The sequence below is a fragment of the Oncorhynchus mykiss genome, chromosome 1, assembly GCF_013265735.2.
Source record: "Oncorhynchus mykiss isolate Arlee chromosome 1, USDA_OmykA_1.1, whole genome shotgun sequence".
Lineage (NCBI taxonomy): Eukaryota > Metazoa > Chordata > Actinopteri > Salmoniformes > Salmonidae > Oncorhynchus > Oncorhynchus mykiss.
This window is the reverse complement of record NC_048565.1, coordinates 68,308,584-68,328,653: the sequence shown is the minus strand read 5'-3', so window position 1 is coordinate 68,328,653 and position 20,070 is coordinate 68,308,584. Positions and strand designations below refer to the sequence as shown.

Here is a 20,070-nt window from a genome sequence, read left to right as displayed (position 1 = left end):
TTCAGTTCTGCCCACAAATTTTCTACGGGATTGAGGTCAGGGCTTTGTGATGGCCACTCCAATACCTTGACTTTCTTGTCCTTAAGCCATTTTGCCACAACTTTGGAAGTATGCTTGTGGTAATTGTCCATTTGGAAGACCCATTTGCAGCCAAGCTTTAACTTCCTGACTGATGTCTTGAAATTTTGCTTCAATATATCCACATAATTTTCCACCCTCATGATGCCATCTATTTTATGAAGTGCACCAGTTCTTCCTGCAGCAAAGTACCCCCACAACATGATGCTGCCACCCCCGTGCTTCACGGTTGGGGCGGTGTTCTTCGGCTTGCAAGCATCCCCCTTTTTCCTCCAAACATAACGATGGTTGTTATGGCCAAACAGTTCTATTTTCTGTCAGACCAGAGGACATTTCTCCAAAAAGTATGATCTTTGTCCCCATGTGCAGTTGCAAACCATAGTCTAGCTTTTTTACTGCGGTTTTGGAGCAGTGGCTTCTTCCTTGCTGAGAAGCCTTTCAGGTGATATAGGACTCATTTTACTGTGGATATAGATACTTTTGTACCTGTTTCCTCCAGAATCTTCACAAGGTCCTTTGTTGTAGTTCTAGGATTGATTTGCACTTTTCGCACCAAAGTATGTTAATCTCTAGGAGATAGAATGCGTCTCCTTCCTGAGCGGTATGACGGCTGCGTGGTCCCATGGTGTTTATATTTGCGTACTATTGTTTGTACAGATGAAAATGGTACCTTCAGGCGTTTGGAAATTGCTCCTTAGGATGAACCAGACTTGTGGAGGTCTACAATTTATTGGGGGAGGTCTTGGCTGATTTCTTTTGAGTTTCCCATGGTGTCAAGCAAAGAGGCGCTGAGTTTTTACGGTAGGCCTTTAAATAGTTCCACAGGTACACCTCCAATTGACTCAAATGATGTCAATTAGCCTATCAGAAGCTTCTAAAGCCATGACATCATTTTCAGGAATTTTCCAAGCTGTTTAAAGGCACAGTCAACTTAGTGCATGTAAACTTCTGACCCACTGGAATTGTGATAGTGAATTATAAGTGAAATAATCTGTCCGTAAACAATTGTTGGAAAAATTACTTGTGTCATGCACAAAGCAGATATCCTAACCGACTTGCCAAAACTATAGTTTGTTAACAAGAAATTTGTGGAGTGGTTGAAAAAAAAGTTTTAATGCCTCCAACCTAAGTGTATGTAAACTTCCGACTTCAACTGTAACTAGTCATGGTGTGATTGTGATAACATACAGAAACTCAAGTCCTTTTGTTCACCCGACCTAAAATACCTCACAATCAAATGTTGACCGTATTACCTCCCAAGAGAATCGTCTTGGGTTATAGTCACAGCCATGTATATTCCCCCTCAAGCAGATACCAGGATGCCCTGAAAAAGATCTACACTGGACTTTATACAAACTGGAAACTACATATCCCGAGGCCACATTTATTGTAGATTTAAACAAAGCAAATTTGAGGAAAACGCTACCGAAGTTTTACCAACACATTGACTGTAGTACTCGCTTTGGGAAAACATTGGACCACTCAACTTTTCGAAATGCCTACAAGGCCCTCCCCCACCCTCCCTTCAGCAAATCTGATCACAACTCCCTTTTGCTTCTCCCTCCCTATAGCAAAAACTCAAACAGGCAGTGCCCGTGCTAAGGTCTATTCAATGCTGGTCTGACCAATCGGAATCCATGCTTCAAGATTGTTTTGATCACACAGACTGGGATTTGTTCCGGGTAGCCTCCAGCTGGCTGGAGTATTTATGGACATATTCAATCGCTCCCTATCCCAATCTGCTGTCCCCACTTGCTTTAAGATGTCCACCATTGTTCCTGTACCCCAAAAAATCAAACGTAACCTATCCAAATGACCATCGCCCTGTAGCACTCACTTCTGTCATCATGAAGTGCTTTGAGAGGCTAGTTAAGGATCATGTCACCTCTACTTTACCTGACACCCTAGACCCACTTCAATTTCCTTACCACCCCAAAAGATCCACAGATGATACAATCGCCATCTCACATCACACTTCCCTATCCCATCTGGACAAGAGGAATACCTAATTAAGAATGCTGTTCATTGACTATAGCTCAGCATTCAACACCATAGTACACTCATCATTAAGCTCGGGGCCCTGGGTCTGAACACCGCCCTGTGCAACTGGGTTCTGGACTTCCTGACAGGCCGCCCCCTGGTGGTGAAGGTAGGAAACAACACCTTCTCAACAGAGGGGCCCCACAAGGGTGCGTGCTCTGCCCCCTCCTGTACTCCCTGTTCACCCATGACTGCGTGGCCACGCATGCCTACAACTCAATCGTCCAGTAGTAGATCTTATTACCAACAATAACGAGACAGCCTACAGGGAGGAGTTGAAGGCCCTGGCAGAGTGGTGCCAGAAAAATAACATCTCACTCAACATCAACAAAACAACAGCAGAGGGAGCACACATCCACATTGACGGGACCGCAGTGGAGAAGGTGGAAAGCTTCAAGTTCCTCGGCATACATCACTGACGATGTGAAATGGTCCACCCACAAAGGCAGTGTGGTGAAGAAGGCGCAACAGTGCATCTTCCACCTCAGGAGGTGGCCCCTAAAACCTTCACAAACTTTTACAGATGCACAGGGCTCTCCAGAGGGTGGTGTGGTCTTCCGAACGCATCACCGGGGGCAAACTACCTGCCCTCCAGGACACCTACAGCAACTGATGTCACAGGAAGTCCAAAAAGGACGTCAACCACTCGAGCCACGGCCTGTTCACCCCACTATCATCCAGAATTCGAGGTCAGTACAGGTGCAACAAAGCAAGGACCAAGAGACTGAAATACAGCTTCTATCTCAAGGCCATCAGACTGTTAAATAGCCATCACTAGCCAGCTTTCACCCGGTTACACAACACTGCACCTTAGAGGCTGCTGCCCTACTTACATAGACTTGGAATCACTGTCCAATTTAATAATTGAACACTAGTCACTTTAATAATGTTAAAATAATGTTTACATACTGCTTTACTCATCTCATATGTATATACTGTATTCTATTCTACTGTATTTTAGTCAATGCTCAATCTAATATTTATATATTTCTTAATTCAGTTCTTTTACTTTTAGATTTGTGTGTATTGTTGTGAATTGTTAGATACTACTGCACTGTTGGAGCTAGGAACACAAGCATTTCGCTACACCTGCAATAACATCTGCTAAATATGTGTATGTGATTTGAATTTGATTTGAAGCCTTCCATGCTATCCTGTGCCTTGCCCTATAAAGCGTTCCAACATTAGACCAGACCTCGCTCTGCCATACAGAGCTCAACCAGAAGGCATTACTCTGAACACACACCAGAACGATGGGTGGCCAAGTGTAAGCGAGTGCCTCTGACCAGAATATCGGACGTCGTCTTGTGTTAACTTCCCTCCGATTCTACACCTCTCGGCAGATGGAACAGCTGCCTACTGCACTTGGCCGTCCTTCGTTCTGTTTTTATCTTTTCCAGAGATGCTTCACCAGGTCTTGCTCTGCCATGCAGAGCTGCATCAAGAGAGCCTTCTGTAGCAAGAGACTTCAGCTTAGTCTGATAAGCGGGAGCAAGGGCAGCAGAATGGGTCTGAAGACAACTTGTTGGAAGGAACTGAATCCCTGTGGCGAAGGAGTTGTCAGAACCCAACCTCCCTCACTCAGCACAGCTCTACACCCATGAGGACACTGTCAGCAAACAAACAAACACACATCGGAGCTGTCCAATCAGATTATAAACACACACACACACCAGGGCTGTCCAATCAGATTAAGACCTGGGGTGTTAAAGGAGTGAGATGAAAGAAAAACAGTCGTCTGCATACGAGGAGACACTGAGACAGTTACTGAACCTGGAGAAACCAAAAGCCTTAATTAAACACACACACTGCTATCATCTCTGGAGGACCAACCAGTAGAAGACCAAACACACTGCTATCTGCTAAAGGGCTCCAACATCAATGACCTGCTGTAGTCTCACACTGCTTGCTATAGACTGCTGCTTGGCCTTCTAGGGGGCTAAGAGTTGCATTCCAAACAGGGCAGAGCAGGAGGAAATCTATACCTAACTCTCTATCAAACTTTACAGATATATTTGTTTTGAGTGCAAGGTTAGAGGACGAAAACATTTCCCACTTTACAGTTCACATTTCTAAGATCAACTCGTGGAAACGACATGATGTATGCATAAAGGATTTGAAGGCTGGGAAGGGATGACTATCTGTGTTATATATCATTAGAATGCTGATGTGATCCAAGTGCCCTGTGTGTGTGTGTGCCTGTGCGCATGCATGAAGCGACTTAAGCCATCTCCAGTGTGTGCCTGAACGATACTCCCACTTCCCAAGCAGAGGTGTGTATTCATGATGCCAAGGGAAACCCCCAAAAAACATAGAAAATGATTTATCTTTCGTCTCTCTGTTTCATCATTTTCCTTCAGCTGAATGTATCTGAGCGAGTGAAACAGTGCCCCTCTGTCTCTGTATGTGTAGGCCATCTATCTGATGCTGTCTGGTCAAAAAGAGTATGACATTGTTGCCGCCCGTAGCATTGAATTGCAAGGGAAGCCAGCAAGCATTTGGCCTCCCTTGATAAAAAAAAAGTATAAAATAATAGCCAATTAGCGTTGTGCTAAACTGAGATCTCATCTGTGAATGGTCCTATCACATCGCATTGACAGAAATACGTAACTGACAGAAACTACTTGAACTGTTGCAACTCAATGTGTTGTTGTCCTCCGGTGGCTAGCTAGCTAGTTAAAATGTACCCTTTCCTAAATTAGCCATGGATAGAGATAGGGATTTGGACTTAATTCTCTGTACTGGCTAATGATTATAATGGCGATTCTGATCCAACCATAAATTCATACATTGTGCACCTGGACTGAGAGGATGGAAGTTCAATATGTAGCTAGATGTAGAAGGCTAATGTTAACTAGCTAACGTTGCCCATGAAAGGAGGTAAGCAAATAAAAGTGTGCTGTATGACAGTGACCATTTCGTCAACATGAAAGAGAGGAGGATGACATTGGCATTTGTCTACACGTAGGATGAGTCAACATGTCTTTTCTACTTGCGCGAACGCACACACATTCCACAAAAAAACATCTAAATCATGGACAGCCACATCATATTTAGCTTATGTCGATTGGACTAAATTGTTTTTGGTATCTTTTAGTTGTCACTGTAGTAGACTAAGCTTAGGTGATTTGATGATGTTGAAATGTAAAAGGTGCTGGAATAGTGGAGGCAGCTCCGGTATTCTTTGCGACTCGCAGTAACTCTCAGTGGTTCTGAAGCAATAGTTGTTTAGTAGTTCAAAAATGTCAGAAACATTAACTTACTTCACCATGCTGTAGGTCATGTAACTGTTTGTTACCTGCAATATGCTTTGTGGACTTCACCAGACAGAGGTTTGCTCTCCAGTTTTGTGATGAATCAAATGCATGGTTGAATAAATTCTGCCACTGTGTCTACTTATTGTCTCGGCCTTAGGCATACAGTATTCAATCACGGTGGCAAGACATATGAACTAACAGGTAATAGAGCGAACAACGCAATTATCACAAGACATAGGTTGCAATATGGCTTTTTTTTCCTGGCTTTTCCATTGATTTTTCCCGCACAACCCTACTGTTCAAAGTGTGTAAAACAACCACATCACAAACAAGAGTTTAATATCAGTATTCTAATGTACATTTATTACACATTTTAAATAAATAATCCATCATTAAAATTATTTGTACACATCCGTAAAATAAAAATAGATTTATATATGTATAAAAACAGACAGGGTAACAAAAACAAAGGGGGTTTCCGACATATCAATGCATTTTTACACCTCTAATTTACAGTTATAACCATTGCAGGAAACCTGTGATTATCAATATAGCTGCCACATTTTCCATTGTGTGTACGTACCTAAAGCACTGTTTGCTTTAACAGCGTTTGTCTCTATAGAATTCCCAAAAGTAGTAAGGTCACACCACAGCGTTCAACAGAGGTGTTGTGGCTGTGTGTGATACTGAACACAACGTTACTCAACATGGCGCTCCTGAATGCAGCATCGATGCTGTGTGTGTGTGTGTGTACTGTATGTGTCTCTGAACGCAGCATTTTCTGGCAGTGCGGTCGATCAGGGCCCTTCAAGTCTCTTGGAGCAGCAGGTGTGAGTCCAAACGACTCTGAACAGTCAAACAAAAGCAAAAACACAACCCAAAATACAGAGAGACAATACAAAGTCCACGCTTTACTAAAATGTCAGCACCCCAAATGTTCGATGATGAGTTATGTGCATCTAAAAACAACACATCAGTACTAAAAGTATCAGGTACAAAAATATATTTGTTATGGGTTTTTTCTTTTAAAAAATGTACTTTTTGAAAAAAATAGAAAAACTACATGTTAGGTATAGTAACGCTCAGTACAAAAAAAATGTCTTTAGAGGTTTTGGAAAGGAGTTAATTCTTGCTTCAGTCATTGTTTTTTATCCTCTGTCTCACCCTCTCTGCCCCCCTCAGCCTTCGGCTGAGTAGCGTGTGCGTTTAGTCCTGGGGCTGAAGGGGTAGTGGACGAAGTCAAAGGCCTTGTGCTGGGCCGGGTGAGTGGGATTGGATCCCCGAGGCAGTCGTTTCATAAAATGGACCTCGCGTTGATGCTGCCGTGTTTGCGAGCCTTTCCGGGGGCGTCCACGTCTGGTGAAAGCCATGTACCAACCCTCGAAGCGTGCGTTCCTCAGCGCCGTGTAGTTATTCTCCAGGACAATCTCTGAGAAGATGCAGTCGCGGCCTTGACCATTTTTCTTTGAAAGACAAACACACACACACACCAGGTCAGTCGGAGCGTCTGGAGGAGCTTTCTATGAAGACTCACAGATAGGAAATATCAGATGTAAGAAGGCTACCCCGAACAGTATGTCCCTGCGCACACACACACAAACACGTGAGCACGCAGCGCTCTCCACACGCATGAAGCATATGCTACAGTCATTACAGGCTCAGATCAGAGAGGGGATGACAGTAAGCAAGGAGTCTCCCTCCTCAGTAAACACAGAGACGCATTCATGAGGACCACTCAAGAGTTAGCAGCCTAAGACATGCCATCATAGCAGAAATACCTGAGGAGTTCAAGTTCTTTATCAGCTTCATGTGTGGATTTCCTTCTATTTAGCGCTGCACTGTCTCGTTTGTGGCTGAATCAAACCACAAAGGGCTCATCGACTTGAATATCAATCAATAGATCCTGAAATAAACGACTCTAGTCTCCCTTTGGTACAATCAAATACATGGTTGTCTTGCATTTATTCTATCTCTACATTTTGAGAAATGGTACGACGGGGTAGATGTTGTTTCTGTTGATCTAGTATTCTACATTGAGGGTGACGGGGGGTTTGTCCTCTTGTACTATGAGCAGTAGCTAGGCCCTGCGTCCTCCCACAACCCCTCCAGCCCAACCTCCACTGGTCTGTGACACGTCACACACCGGCAACACTAATGTAGCTAAACCTGCTCAACAACCTAGCTGGACAAAATGGGCTGTTAAAAATAAATCTAGCATCCCATGCAGCCAGAAAGCAAGTGAAACATACACAAATATACACATACAGTCGTTCAAACACACACACAGGCTGTTGCTGGGCCGGTATGGCAGAGAGAGGCAGCTCAGGGCAGATGGTGCACCTGGCAGGGTTCTGTAGGGGGGCGGAGATGGCAGCCCTGTTTATTAGCCAGCACAGCAAGAGAGAAGCAGAGACACCCTCGAACCCACAACACGCTACACAGAGGAGGTGACTTCCAACAGCATACAATGACTCTAACCTTCTCCCATGCAGAACATACCAGAGGTGGACAGCCCTGGAGCTACAGCTGTAGGGAACCACCAAACAGAACCACAGCCACACTGAACTATGGTGAGAACTGCTGCCGAGTCGCCATACAAAACCACAAGTCTTAGAAAACCCAAACAGAACTACAATATAATCAAACCTTGGAACCACAGCTTAAGAAGCTTGAAAACAGAGCCAATGGAAAAGGGCAGCATACTGGCATTACCATTGATCATTACCCACAGTACAGTGCTCAAAGGATTTTTTTCTCTTTACCTTCCCGATCAGCTTTCCCTTCTTGTTCATGCAGATGTAGAATCCTGTCTCTGCTCCTTTAATCCGCACGCGACTTCCAAACGTGTCCGTCTCTACGACGAGTTTGGCTGAGGAAACAAAGGGGTTTTATTATCAACCAGGGCTAATACACTGTTAGTAATAGGATGTTGCTTAAAGACACGGTTAAGCTGATTCAGTTTATATTTTTACAAGAGAAAAGTCTATATATCACACACACACACACACAAAACCTGTGGGGACCATTCCTGAGGATTTATGCACGCTTAAAATCTTGCACAATCATAAAAACATGTGTACCTCAATTCTTTGAAAACTAAAGAGGCCATCCTGGAAGGACTATCAACTTTTTCTCTCTCTAAATCTGCACTCACGTCACACATAAGCACCACATTCATCTCTGTCATAGATCATAGATCACGCTTGGAGACAGATGGACATAAATAGAAGCGTGTTAAATGGCTTATCTTAATGTGTGTTCATAGATACTGTAAGTCTCACAACTGCTTCTATGATTGAAAACACCGATATCCTTATTTTCCAAACTAAAATATGTTTATCTATTTTGTTGTTGCCTTCCACGGAGGCACACAATGTCTACCTAGCCATTATGAATAAACTTTTCAAAGGCTTACTAAGAGTTATGATTTAGTATTTTATCAGGGTCCCCATTAGCTTCGGCCAAGGCAGCCCCTACTCGTCCGGGTTTCCCATCCCCCTACCTACATGATGATGGCACACATTCCCGGACCAACATTTGGAGAAAGGAATAACCCTTGGTGCATCTGATCATTTTACTGCTCAACCTCTGTTCTTGTTAAACACGGCAAAATTCAACAGATAGGCACAATGTCGTTTCAAAATGTTAGCCACGTGTATGTCCCTTACTAGAGATTCGAACCACTCCCTGATCCATGCACACCCACGTGGTCATTGAGTTATGTTTATGGTTGAGGTTGTGGATTGATGGTTGGTGTGGGGCTAAGCAATAAACGCCTCATGCAAGCCACAGCTTTAGACCCACAAGTACAACCTGCTACCATGGTACAGGTGGCACTGGCATAGGTGACCCGAGCACCTCCACACCCTCTGGTGCAAACCACAAACACACACACAAGTGTGAATACACACCACATTAGACAGGACCTACAGTAGCATACACACAGAGAGTCAAAGGTCCAGTTTGCTGCCAAATTATGTTTAAATCTAATACTATTTAATGGCAATGGGAATAGCCCAATGAAAATCACCCAAAAAATGGACTTCATTTTAAAATTGAAATCCACGTTTGAAAAAAATAGTTAATTTGTGAATATGCAAAGATAATAGATAAGGCTAAATGTTGACTGGCTGGCAAAGGGGGAAACTGTGTAAAATGCAGGCGGGCTGGTTGAAAATTCGGCGGGCCCTATTTTGGTTCTGAAGCTGGTCAGAGGAAAGAGAGAGCAGCAGAGCTATGCAGGAAATGTTCAGGAGGTTGAAGGATGAATATTTCTAATGGCTCTTCCAGACATGAGTATCTCTGGAGAATCACCCACAGCACAATCTTCAATCCATTTGACAATTTCTTTGACGGTCCGCGGCCTCTTCTTAGCGATACCAGCTGATACAGTAGCCGTGTTATTTACTGTCAAAAACGACGAGAGAAAAACCATTTCTGTAGAATTCACTGTAAGCATTTGGCTACTAACCACTTGCACATGATAGTTTGTTATGCCAAAATGGGCCTTAAGGCCCTGTGACTATATAGGCATAGCCTAAGCCTGTTGTAGACATACGTTTATTTTAGTAGGTTAGTTTAGAGATTCAGAAATATTAGCAATGGATTTCGGCAAGTTAAAACCTACAAAAATTAGGAACTTGAAACAAATCCATAAGGTTTGGATATTGGGCTTACCGTGTATGTCTCCATCTTCTGCCATGGCGTTGATCTTCTTGTTGGGCAGAACCTGCACATGCTTCCCGCTGGTTCGGCTGTAAAGTTGATAGGTCCGAATTAACCTGCGGCTCACACGGTCTGTCACCTTGCTCTGCTCGCTTACATGCTGCGTGAAATTAGGCGAGGACTGATTGGTTACCTGTCAGAAATTAAATGTCATCACAATCAGTATTTGCAAAAATTGCTTCAATGTATTTACAGTAGCGTACGTATTAAGCAATAATAGCATCATTATTTAGCTCTAAACCCAACAGAAGCAAATTTGGAGGGATGTTTCCCATTTTCTTTAGACCTACTTGGCATGATTGGCTATAATAACACATAACTTTTTAACATGCAATAGACCACGTGAATATACCGCCGATACAAAGGCCTACATTCCTTAAATTAAGCATGCATAATTAAAAGCATGAAAACCTAGAAATTAAAAAGGGCGCGCAATCTGCAACAGCTTGTGCGTAAAAGTGAGTGGAGGTAGACGTTAAAAAACATGTCCAAAATATCAAACAGGCTATAGCCTACATAATAAATGCTCATTATTTCCCTCACATTAAACGGAGCAAATGTACATATTAATGCCTATGTTAAAAGCTTCCCTATTTGACACTTAGCCATACGCACTCATTCTGTTCCAAGGAGGACAACGAAGGAATTAACTTTGGCCTTTATATTTGAACCCCACGACATTTTTCACAGACTCGCCTTTCCCCGCGCGATGCCCATTCTGTGCCCACGCATCCTGCGCGAGGGCAGTATGTTCGCAACATACATCGTGCCAAAATGTGACGCGGGCGGCATGCAGCGCGCCCGCTGCCCCTTGCGCGGTGGGACCCATCTGATGTGTCGTTATATCACAAATGATATGAGCTCTCGTCTCTCTCTCCCTCACTGCTCGCCATTATTACACCGTGCTTTCACCCCCAGAAACCTAACCATATGTTTGAACAGTGACATTTGATGTAGGTTAGTTATACGAATTTTCAAGATGAGTAAACTAATTACTTGTTGTTCAAGGAGATTTACAGTTGTATCCAATAATCCACTGATAGACTGAACAGTTTGTAAATTATTTGCAAATTTACCGAAAACGCGTGAGATATTTAAAATCATAATCAAGAATGCTATGTTATTTTCACAAAGCCTGCTGATATACAAAATATTTGGGCTATTTCAAAGCATGCATATGAACATACCTGAGCATAGTAACAGAATGCGAAGAAGTGTAGGAACCTGAAAAAGAGCTTAATTAATGAGTTATAATACATTGGGGCACATTAATCAACATAATTGAGACTCGCAGGAAATACTCACAGATAACTCAACCGGGAAGGGAGGCGTCGCATGTTGATTGTGTTGATTGTTCCTTCGATAAATACAGACCACAGGGCTTGCAGTGTTCCAAAATCGAGGTTATTTGGTAAAGGTGAACTGTGTGAAACACTGGTGTCGGTTGCAATTGATTAAGTCGTCGCTCTTCAAAAACTTCATTAAAATCCAAAACGACCAAAGATGGTGGAAGAAGTGGTTAAGCCAATTATTTTTTTGTAAAAATGTGGGTACATTTCATGTCAAATAAATGTCCATAGCCTGTTTTGGCAAGGCTGGCGCTTACAACTGATCGACAACCTTGCCAGTAAAATGTGAAACTGTGACAATGATAATTGATAATAATGATTAATGATAATTGATTATTGATAATAACTGTCTATGTGTCAGGCGGCCCTCTCGATTAGCAACGTTTAAGTGCACTTACTTAGAAGAGAGGTGCATTCAAGTTTTGGCAAAGAAAGCGCTGGATGAGTGTCCTAATAATAAGGATACAAATGCAAGGTCATCCGAAGCCAATGAAGATGACAGTTAATTTGCTGCAGATTGCTATCTCTTTGTAATTCCTTCAGAGAATCCTCAATCGCTATCACCCAGTGTATCCTGTTGTAGAGAGTTTATATCTGGCTTTTGCCTGGTGGATAACGTGCGCGTCCCGTGCGTTCAGAGCGGGTGATGTTGCTTCAGTGTTCGGTAGTGCAGGACTGGCGACTCCCGTCTCCCCTCCTCTACTCCCATCGCAGGCTCCAATGTCAACCCCTTGTTCGCACTCACACCCCTGGTTAAAATGGAAGGGCGATCTGCGAGGAACAAGCCCCCTTTTTCTGCAGAACAAAAGCGTCCCTCCTCCCCCTGCGTTTAAAACATATCTTCCTTCACCTGAGGAAAGTCAACACTTGCGGAGAAGCAGGAGTCTTGCGTACTCAGCGCGCAATGACGCTTCTTCACCGAAACGACCTTCTGAATTAATGAAATAAAAAACGAGTTAAAGGAACGTTCCTAGATTATCCTAAAAAGTATATTCCAAATTGAAAGAGAAAAATCCAAACATAAAATTGCAGTCCATTTCAGGACAATAGCCTCTTTCCATCAATGCGAATGTTATGCAATAGCCTAGTTTACATTATGCCTAGATTGAATATTTTTCGTTTTTTGGATGAAACTGGGATATGTCACTGGGATTAGCTATGGATACTTTTTAGCTGTGTCTCTTGTGTATTGCCGAAGAAAGGTGAGAGACTGGTATATTAACAGGATTACAGGCGATTAACGTTTTTTAAACACCCCTCCCTTCATTTGATAAAGGGAGACCATTCATCTCCACTTGCGTAAACAGCCGCTTCTCACCCGATGCTCCTCATGGGCTCTTAGACATTGGGGATTTTAACGAAGAAAACTAGGGTAGATTAACAAACATTAGGCTACATGAATATCTTTGCAAAATGTAAACTTACAGTATAGCTGAAACGATAGCCTATTGAATAGCCTATCCAATTGATCATTTAGTCACACTGTCCCGAATGCAACAGACTTCTTCAACGAAAACTCACTTAATTATGAGAGAAATCAGACAGAACAATTTTCATCGTTGTGGACATTTTGTGCAAGAGGACGTTCTCACCTAGGATGGGTGAATGGGCCATTAGAGACCAAGTGTTCAAATTAATCACTCAATTAATTTATTTGGATTAAGTGAAACGTGAAGACCCCTTAAAGGGATAGTTCCGGATTTGGCAATGAAACCCTTTATCCAGCCTAACTTCTCAAGTCAGATTTTTAAAATAAAAAAAATAATGTAACCTTTATTTAACTAGGCAAGTCACTTAAGAACAAATTCTTATTTACAATGATGGCCTACCCTGGCCAAACCCGGACGACACATGGCCAACTGTTCCGCCAATCACAGCAGCATGTGATGCAGCCTGGATTTGAACAAGGTACTGCAGTGACACCTCTTGCACTGAGATGCAGTGTCTTAGACCACTGCACCCCTCATGAGACCAAGTGAACTTGTTGATACCATTTTTATGTCTTTGCATCCAATATGAAGGAAGTTAGGGGCAGTTTCCTGAGATAATTCTAACTATGGTTAGTCCTAGTTTAGCACAAAGACTGAAAGCATTGGAGTAGCCTACACCCTGAAGACGTCCAATCTTTTCACTAAACTGCGTCCTTCATACTGGATGCAGTTATAAAAATGGTATCCCAAAGTTCATCTGACCTTGGGGAAGTAGATAAAGGGCTTCATTGACAAAATCCCAAACTATCCCCTTAAATGCAGACCCCACCCCACCCTTTATTACATGTGACCCTTAGAATATATCCATAACCAGGAAGAACCTCTGGTTTATTCATTAGGTTGTGGTCCAGCAAGCACAGACGTTTCAGGTGGTCAGACCCAGAGTTTTGTTTCAGCCACATGATGGTCAGACAGATGCCCAGAGCCCCGCCACTCTTTTAACGTTTGACTGACATCATTTGAAGTTTGTTAGCTCTTAAATGAATGTGTAGGGCCAACCAGTAGCCTAACGTTACCCCTGGCTACAGTCATGTCTTGGTAATTGTTATTATGAAAATAATATATGCGTTCGATATTGAATTGCACTGGTGTCTAATATTGATACGTTATGTGTTGTCTGTTGAGTAAACCAATCCAATAAACAGACTGAATAGGCAATAAATGATTTGGACTAGAAAGAGACTACAAATGTTTTCAATCCCTCTTTCAATCAGGTGCCGCATATCATGCATGTGAGTGCGTACTAAAATATTATAGATTTTAATGAAGGACTATTGAAGCACGTTATAATGGATGGACTTTACACTGTCATTAACAAATCACACTATCATTTGTCCTTGTCACCCTGCCAGCAGTTACTCATCTGAACCACCAGGGGGCACCATGTCTGTCTACTCTACTACATTGGTACAAGAAAGACATATTATAGTAGGCCTAGCAAACAACAACAGATATTTATTGAACTGATGCAGTATTTAGACTCTAAAATCACCCTAGATAATGGTCAGCAATATTATACAGAGGTGTAATGACTGTTAAAATGAAAGGGTTTATGTATTTGATGAGCTCTCATTGACGGCAATTGCATTATGCTGAACTTTATTCATCTGTGAGTATTAGGCCTAGCCTGTCTTGAACTGTCAGACTTCTCATTGCTAGTTGCTTTGTATTTATGTTCCCTTCCCATCCTCCCATTAGCATAGTCTTCTTGTTCTCTCTATCTCTGTGTTTGTGCGCGTACAAGTGTGTGAGATGAGCGGCAGGTAGCTGCCACTCTGCAGCCCGGCACAAGGTCTGCCTGCCCTCCCCTTAACCCCAGGAGTCCCACATCCATCAGCAGCCCTGTGGGGGTCCCCACCAACATCCCTCCCCCACCACCTCTCTCTCGCTCCCTCTTCACTCTCCCTCACAACATCTCTCTCGCTCTCTCCCCCCCTTCAATCTTTCTCCCACTACCTATTAATTCCTCCTTTGCTATCCCTCTTCACCCCCCCCACTACCTCTCTCCCCCACCTTTACCCTTATCCTTCACTCTCCCCATAACCTCTTTTTCCCTCCTTTGCGCTCTCCTCCTTCTCTCTCCCGCTATCTCTGCTTTCCTTTCCATCTATGCCATCATTTAAAGTGGACGTGATACGGGGACCCATAAGAACGGAAATATTTCATTGCTAAACACACACCTTCTCTCAGTTTTTCTTACAAAGACAAACCATGTTCACCCAGGAGGAACTAGAAACTTGCTAATCATCATGACAGCTCTCTTCTCGTGAGAAATTGACACAAAACAGAAACTCCATGGGAACTTAGATAGATATTCAAGGCTGGTAGACTGAAGTAACAGATCATTAATCCTTGTTTTATCATCATGGCCAATCAGAAGTGCTAAATGTTCCTCATCCACAGAAGTCATCAGAAGTCATAATATACAGCTCAGCGTTCAACACCATAGTGTCCACAAAGCTCATCACTAAGCTAAGGACCCTGGGACTAAACACCTCCCTCTGCAACTGGATCCTGGACTTCCTGACGGGCCGCCCCCCAGGTGGTAAGGGTAGGTAACAACACATACACAACGCTGAGCCTCAACACGGGGGCCCCTCAGGGGTGTGTTCTCAGTCCCCTGCTGTACTCCCTGTTCACTCATGACTGCATGGCCAGGCACGACTCCAACACCATCAATAAGTTTGCTGACGACACAACAGTGGTAGGCCTGATCACCGACAACGATGAGACAGCCTATAAGGATGAGGTCAGAAACCTGGCAATGTGGTGCCAGGACAACAACCTCTCCCTCAATGTGAGCAAGACATAGGAGCTGATTGTGGACTACAGGAAAAGGAGGGCCGAACAGGCCACCATAAACATCAATTGGGCTGTAGTGGAGCGTGTTGAGAGTTTCAAGTTCCTTGGTATTCACATCACCAACAAACTTTTATGGTCCGAAGACACCAAGACAGTCGTGAAGAGGGCATGACAACACCTGTTCCCCCTCAGGAGACTGAAAAGATTTGGCATGGGTCCCCAGATCCTCAAAACATTATACAGCTGCAACATCGAGAGCATCCTGACCGGTGTCATCACTGCCTAGTATGGCAACCGCTCAGCATCTGACCAGGTGCTACAGAGTACTGTACTGGGTACTGCCCAGTACATCACTGGGGCCAAGCTTCCAGCCATCCAGGACCTATATACTAGGCGGTGTCAGAGGAAGGCCCAAACAATTGCCAAAGGCTCCAGTCACCCAAGTCATAGACTGTTCTCTCTGCTATCGCACGGCAAGCGGTACCAGAGTGCCAAGTCTAGGACCAAAAGGCTCCTTAACAGCTTCTACCCCCAAGCCATAAGATTGCTGTTTATTATCTATGTACAGTCACTTTACCCCTACCTACATGTACAAATTAACTCGACTAACCTGTACCCCCACACATTGACTCGGTACCAGTATCTCCTGTATATAGCCTCGTTATTGTTATTTTATTATGTTACTTTTCATTTAATTCAAGTTTATTTAGTAAATATATTGAACTGCATTGTTGGTTAAGTGCTTGTAAGTAAGCACTTCACGGCAAGGTTGTTGTATTCGGCGTACGTGACAAATCAAATTCGATTTGAATATGCATGGCAGCCTCTTGTCAGTCATAGCTGCCATCATGCTGTTCTCAAACCTTAGGTATGCAATACCATAGTTAAAACCTAATACAATACCTTATAAGCTAGAGTAATAAAGCTAAGTTCACTCTGGAATCGCCTATAGACCTGCAGTCACCCAACCCCAGTGACTTTCTCAGCCATCCTGCTCATTAGGTGTGCTTTTCAACTGTTTATCCATCTGGAGAGAGAGAAAGAGAGAGAGAGAGAGAGGTCTCTCCCTGGCATCTACTTATTGAGAGCCCCAGACAGCAGCTCCATTCCCAGTCTCAAAGCCAGGGGTGCTTTCATAGCCCCGTTGGGTTCACCCAGATATATGTGTTTTCACTGAACACATGCTAGTAATACCTATTCCATATGAGCGACCAGCAACACCATTGTTTTAGCATCTATAGCATGGGAGTGGGTCCTGCCCTTTGTTTTAGCAGTCTCCCTCCTCATGCCAATAGAAATGTGGTATGAACCAGTTAAACAGGCTATAATAATACTAGAGGTGCTCAGTCCCAGCTCACTAAACTGTGCCCTAGACTAGTCTATTCCTAGTCTATTTTTATGTTGTGTGCTCTATTCCACAACATTTCTATGCTGTTTCATTGTTTACTCAGTCTTTGTGGGATCTGTGGTCTCATGAGAGGATAAAGTATTATAGTGTTAAAGGGATAGTTCAGGATTTTGGCAATGAGGCCCTTTAGCTACTCCCCCAGAGTCAGATGAACTCATGGATACCATATTTATGTCTCTGTGTGCAATTTGAAGGAAGTTGTTGACTTGCGCCATCGCAATTGCTAACTAGCGTTAGCGCAAGGACTGGAAGTCTATGGGCATCTGCTAGCATGCTTGTTAGCATTGGCTCACAAAACTACCTCTAACTTCCTTCGTACTGAACACAGAGACATAAAAATGGTATCCACAAGTTCACCTGACTATGGGGAAGTAGATAATGGACGCCATTGCCAAAATCCCTAAGTATCGCTTCAAGGTGTGCTATAACTGTACACTAGGAGAGACAGAAGGTGACCTCTGACTCCTGATTACACACCACTCTCTCACACATACTTCTAATTACACACACAGACCCACACACACTCTCAATTACACACTGCCCTCTGACACACACTTTCCAGGCGCCCCTGCCTATTGGCTCCAACCCTCAATCTAACCCCACTTCTACTGACCCAGACATGCTAGGTCACACTCAGAGGCAACAGTTCTGCCCCTCTGTCATAGATGTACTATTCAGTTCATGAATGTATCACACCTATCACACGGGTGGTCTTGAGTTCTAGCATGTTTCATACTATAAATATTCAGTCCACCATGTGCTTCCCCACACGCTTAGCATTGGAGTCTAGCATATTGTACACACCTTCAGTTCAGTTTTCACACGTGTGGCTATGAAGCCTAACATGTTTCCCAACATGAGCATTTAGGTCCACTCCGTGTCTCGGACACACAAGCTTAGCGTTGGGGTTCTAGCATGTTTCACACGGTCAGGTCTGCATTTGGTGGTGGGAGTGATGGGTTTGGATGCCCTCCAAGCATTGCCATGTTCTCAGCGCCATGTTCTCAGTGCGTCCACACAGGTCTCTATGTGTCTCTGGGCTGCTTTTCACATCTCTCGTCTGCTAACACCATCCACGCTGCTACGAGCGCGACACAGACACATGGCTGGGAGGTAGTAAAATACCTGGCAATCTGCCGCTGCTGAGAATTAGAGGGGCTGAGTGAGTGAATGTCTGAGACCCGCTGCAAGACCAGACTCGGCTTATGCACAGACACAGGCACATGCACAGACACCGGCACGGGCACAGACACGGGCACTGACACAGGCACAGACACACACAGTCCTTATCCCCTGGGCCGAGACGGGACATAAAAACACATCTAATGCCACAGGAAGGAGAGAATTGGAAGGAGTGAGGTAGCCGGGGCAAGGATGGAGAGTCCGGCCTTTATGTGGAATGGAAAAAAGCGTGGGAAAATGTTCCCACCAGTTGGCAAATTGCATTGCGCAGACTTGCGTGGGTTTAAGGCCAGGAGCGGCGGAAGCCTGATGGTCTCAAGTGGTGCTCATAGTGTGAGGTGAGGGGAGAAGTATTCCTGTGATTAAAATCCCAACTGTGCCTGAAGTTCCTCATTCAGACTGACCCTCCATGCTAGTGGCCTGGATGTGTATGTGAGAGACTGACCCTCCATGCTAGTGGCCTGGATGTGCATTTGAGAGACTGACCCTCCATGCTAGTGGCCTGGATGTGTATGTGAGAGACTGACCCTCCATGCTAGTGGCCTGGCTGTGCATTTGAGAGACTGACCCTCCATGCTAGTGGCCTGGATGTGTATGTGAGAGACTGACCCTCCATGCTAGTGGCCTGGATGTGTATGTGAGAGACTGACCCTCCATGCTAGTGGCCTGGAAGTGCATTTGAGAGACTGACCATCCATGCTAGTGGCCTGGATGTGCATTTGAGAGACTGACCCTCCATGCTAGTGGCCTGGATGTGTATGTGAGAGACTGACCGTCCATGCTAGTGGCCTGGATGTGTATGTGAGAGACTGACCCTCCATGCTAGTGGCCTGGATGTGCATTTGAGAGACTGACCCTCCATGCTAGTGGCCTGGATGTGCATTTGAGAGACTGACCCTCCATGCTAGTGGCCTGGATGTGTATGTGAGAGACTGACCCTCCATGCTAGTGGCCTGGATGTGTATGTGAGTGACCGACCCTCCATGCTAGTGGCCTGGATGTGCATTTGAGAGACTGACCCTCCATGCTAGTGGCCTGGATGTGCATTTGAGAGACTGACCCTCCATGCTAGTGGCCTGGATGTGTATGTGAGAGACTGACCCTCCATGCTAGTGGCCTGGATGTGTATGTGAGAGACTGACCCTCCATGCTAGTGGCCTGGATGTGTATGTGAGAGACTGACCCTCCATGCTAGTGGCCTGGATGTGTATGTGAGAGAGTGGTAATAATTCTCTATGGATAGGTCTCTATGGATGCCTAACCAGAGGTTTCTCTGTGAGGTGTGTGTGTGTGTGTGTGTGTGTGCGAGAGGGTGGGGTTAACATAGTGTTTATATAGTCTCTCTATGCCCTGCTAGTCTGTGTGTGTTTCAATCATGCACAAGCAAATACACACACACACACACAACGTATAGTGTGTCAAAGTGATGATGCTTCAAGTCCGCAACCTGCACGCGAGAATCTGACACAATGCTACCAACTCAAACCACCGTGAATCGAATCAATCCATCAAGCTACAAAGAATGCAGTAGGCCGGTATGCTCTGATATTAATTCAATTAAAAATTAATATTTTCTAATGTAACATAAGACTTGATGGTAACCCTGTCTGTCCTAATGGTGGACGATGTGTGTCAAATTTAATTAAGCCAGATTAACAAAACGTCCAGTAGAGAGAGCACACCAATTCAGATCACTTGTCCTTATTCAATCCTTTTATACTGGAGCCATCGTCTGTGTG

At 44.1% G+C, this 20,070-nt stretch overlaps 1 protein-coding gene across 3 annotated transcripts; it reads right to left on the bottom strand.

Moving 5' to 3' along the window:
* Positions 1-5,716: 5,716 nt before the first annotated feature.
* fgf8a (fibroblast growth factor 8a) lies at positions 5,717-12,322 on the bottom strand. Of its 3 annotated transcripts, none has more exons than XM_036983585.1 (5): positions 11,406-12,322; positions 11,288-11,324; positions 10,053-10,200; positions 8,138-8,244; positions 5,717-6,838 (listed from the first exon to the last, which is right to left on the bottom strand). In XM_036983585.1, the coding sequence occupies exons 1-5, from the start codon at positions 11,435-11,437 to the stop codon at positions 6,554-6,556; spliced, it is 609 nt and encodes a 202-aa protein (XP_036839480.1). In that variant the 5' UTR covers positions 11,438-12,322; the 3' UTR covers positions 5,717-6,553. The 3 variants fall into 3 exon arrangements, with proteins under 3 accessions (XP_036839480.1, XP_021465083.1, XP_021465074.1); XM_021609408.2 differs by having other exon boundaries at positions 10,053-10,129; positions 11,406-12,318; XM_021609399.2 differs by having other exon boundaries at positions 10,053-10,233; positions 11,406-12,313.
* Positions 12,323-20,070: the final 7,748 nt, after the last annotated feature.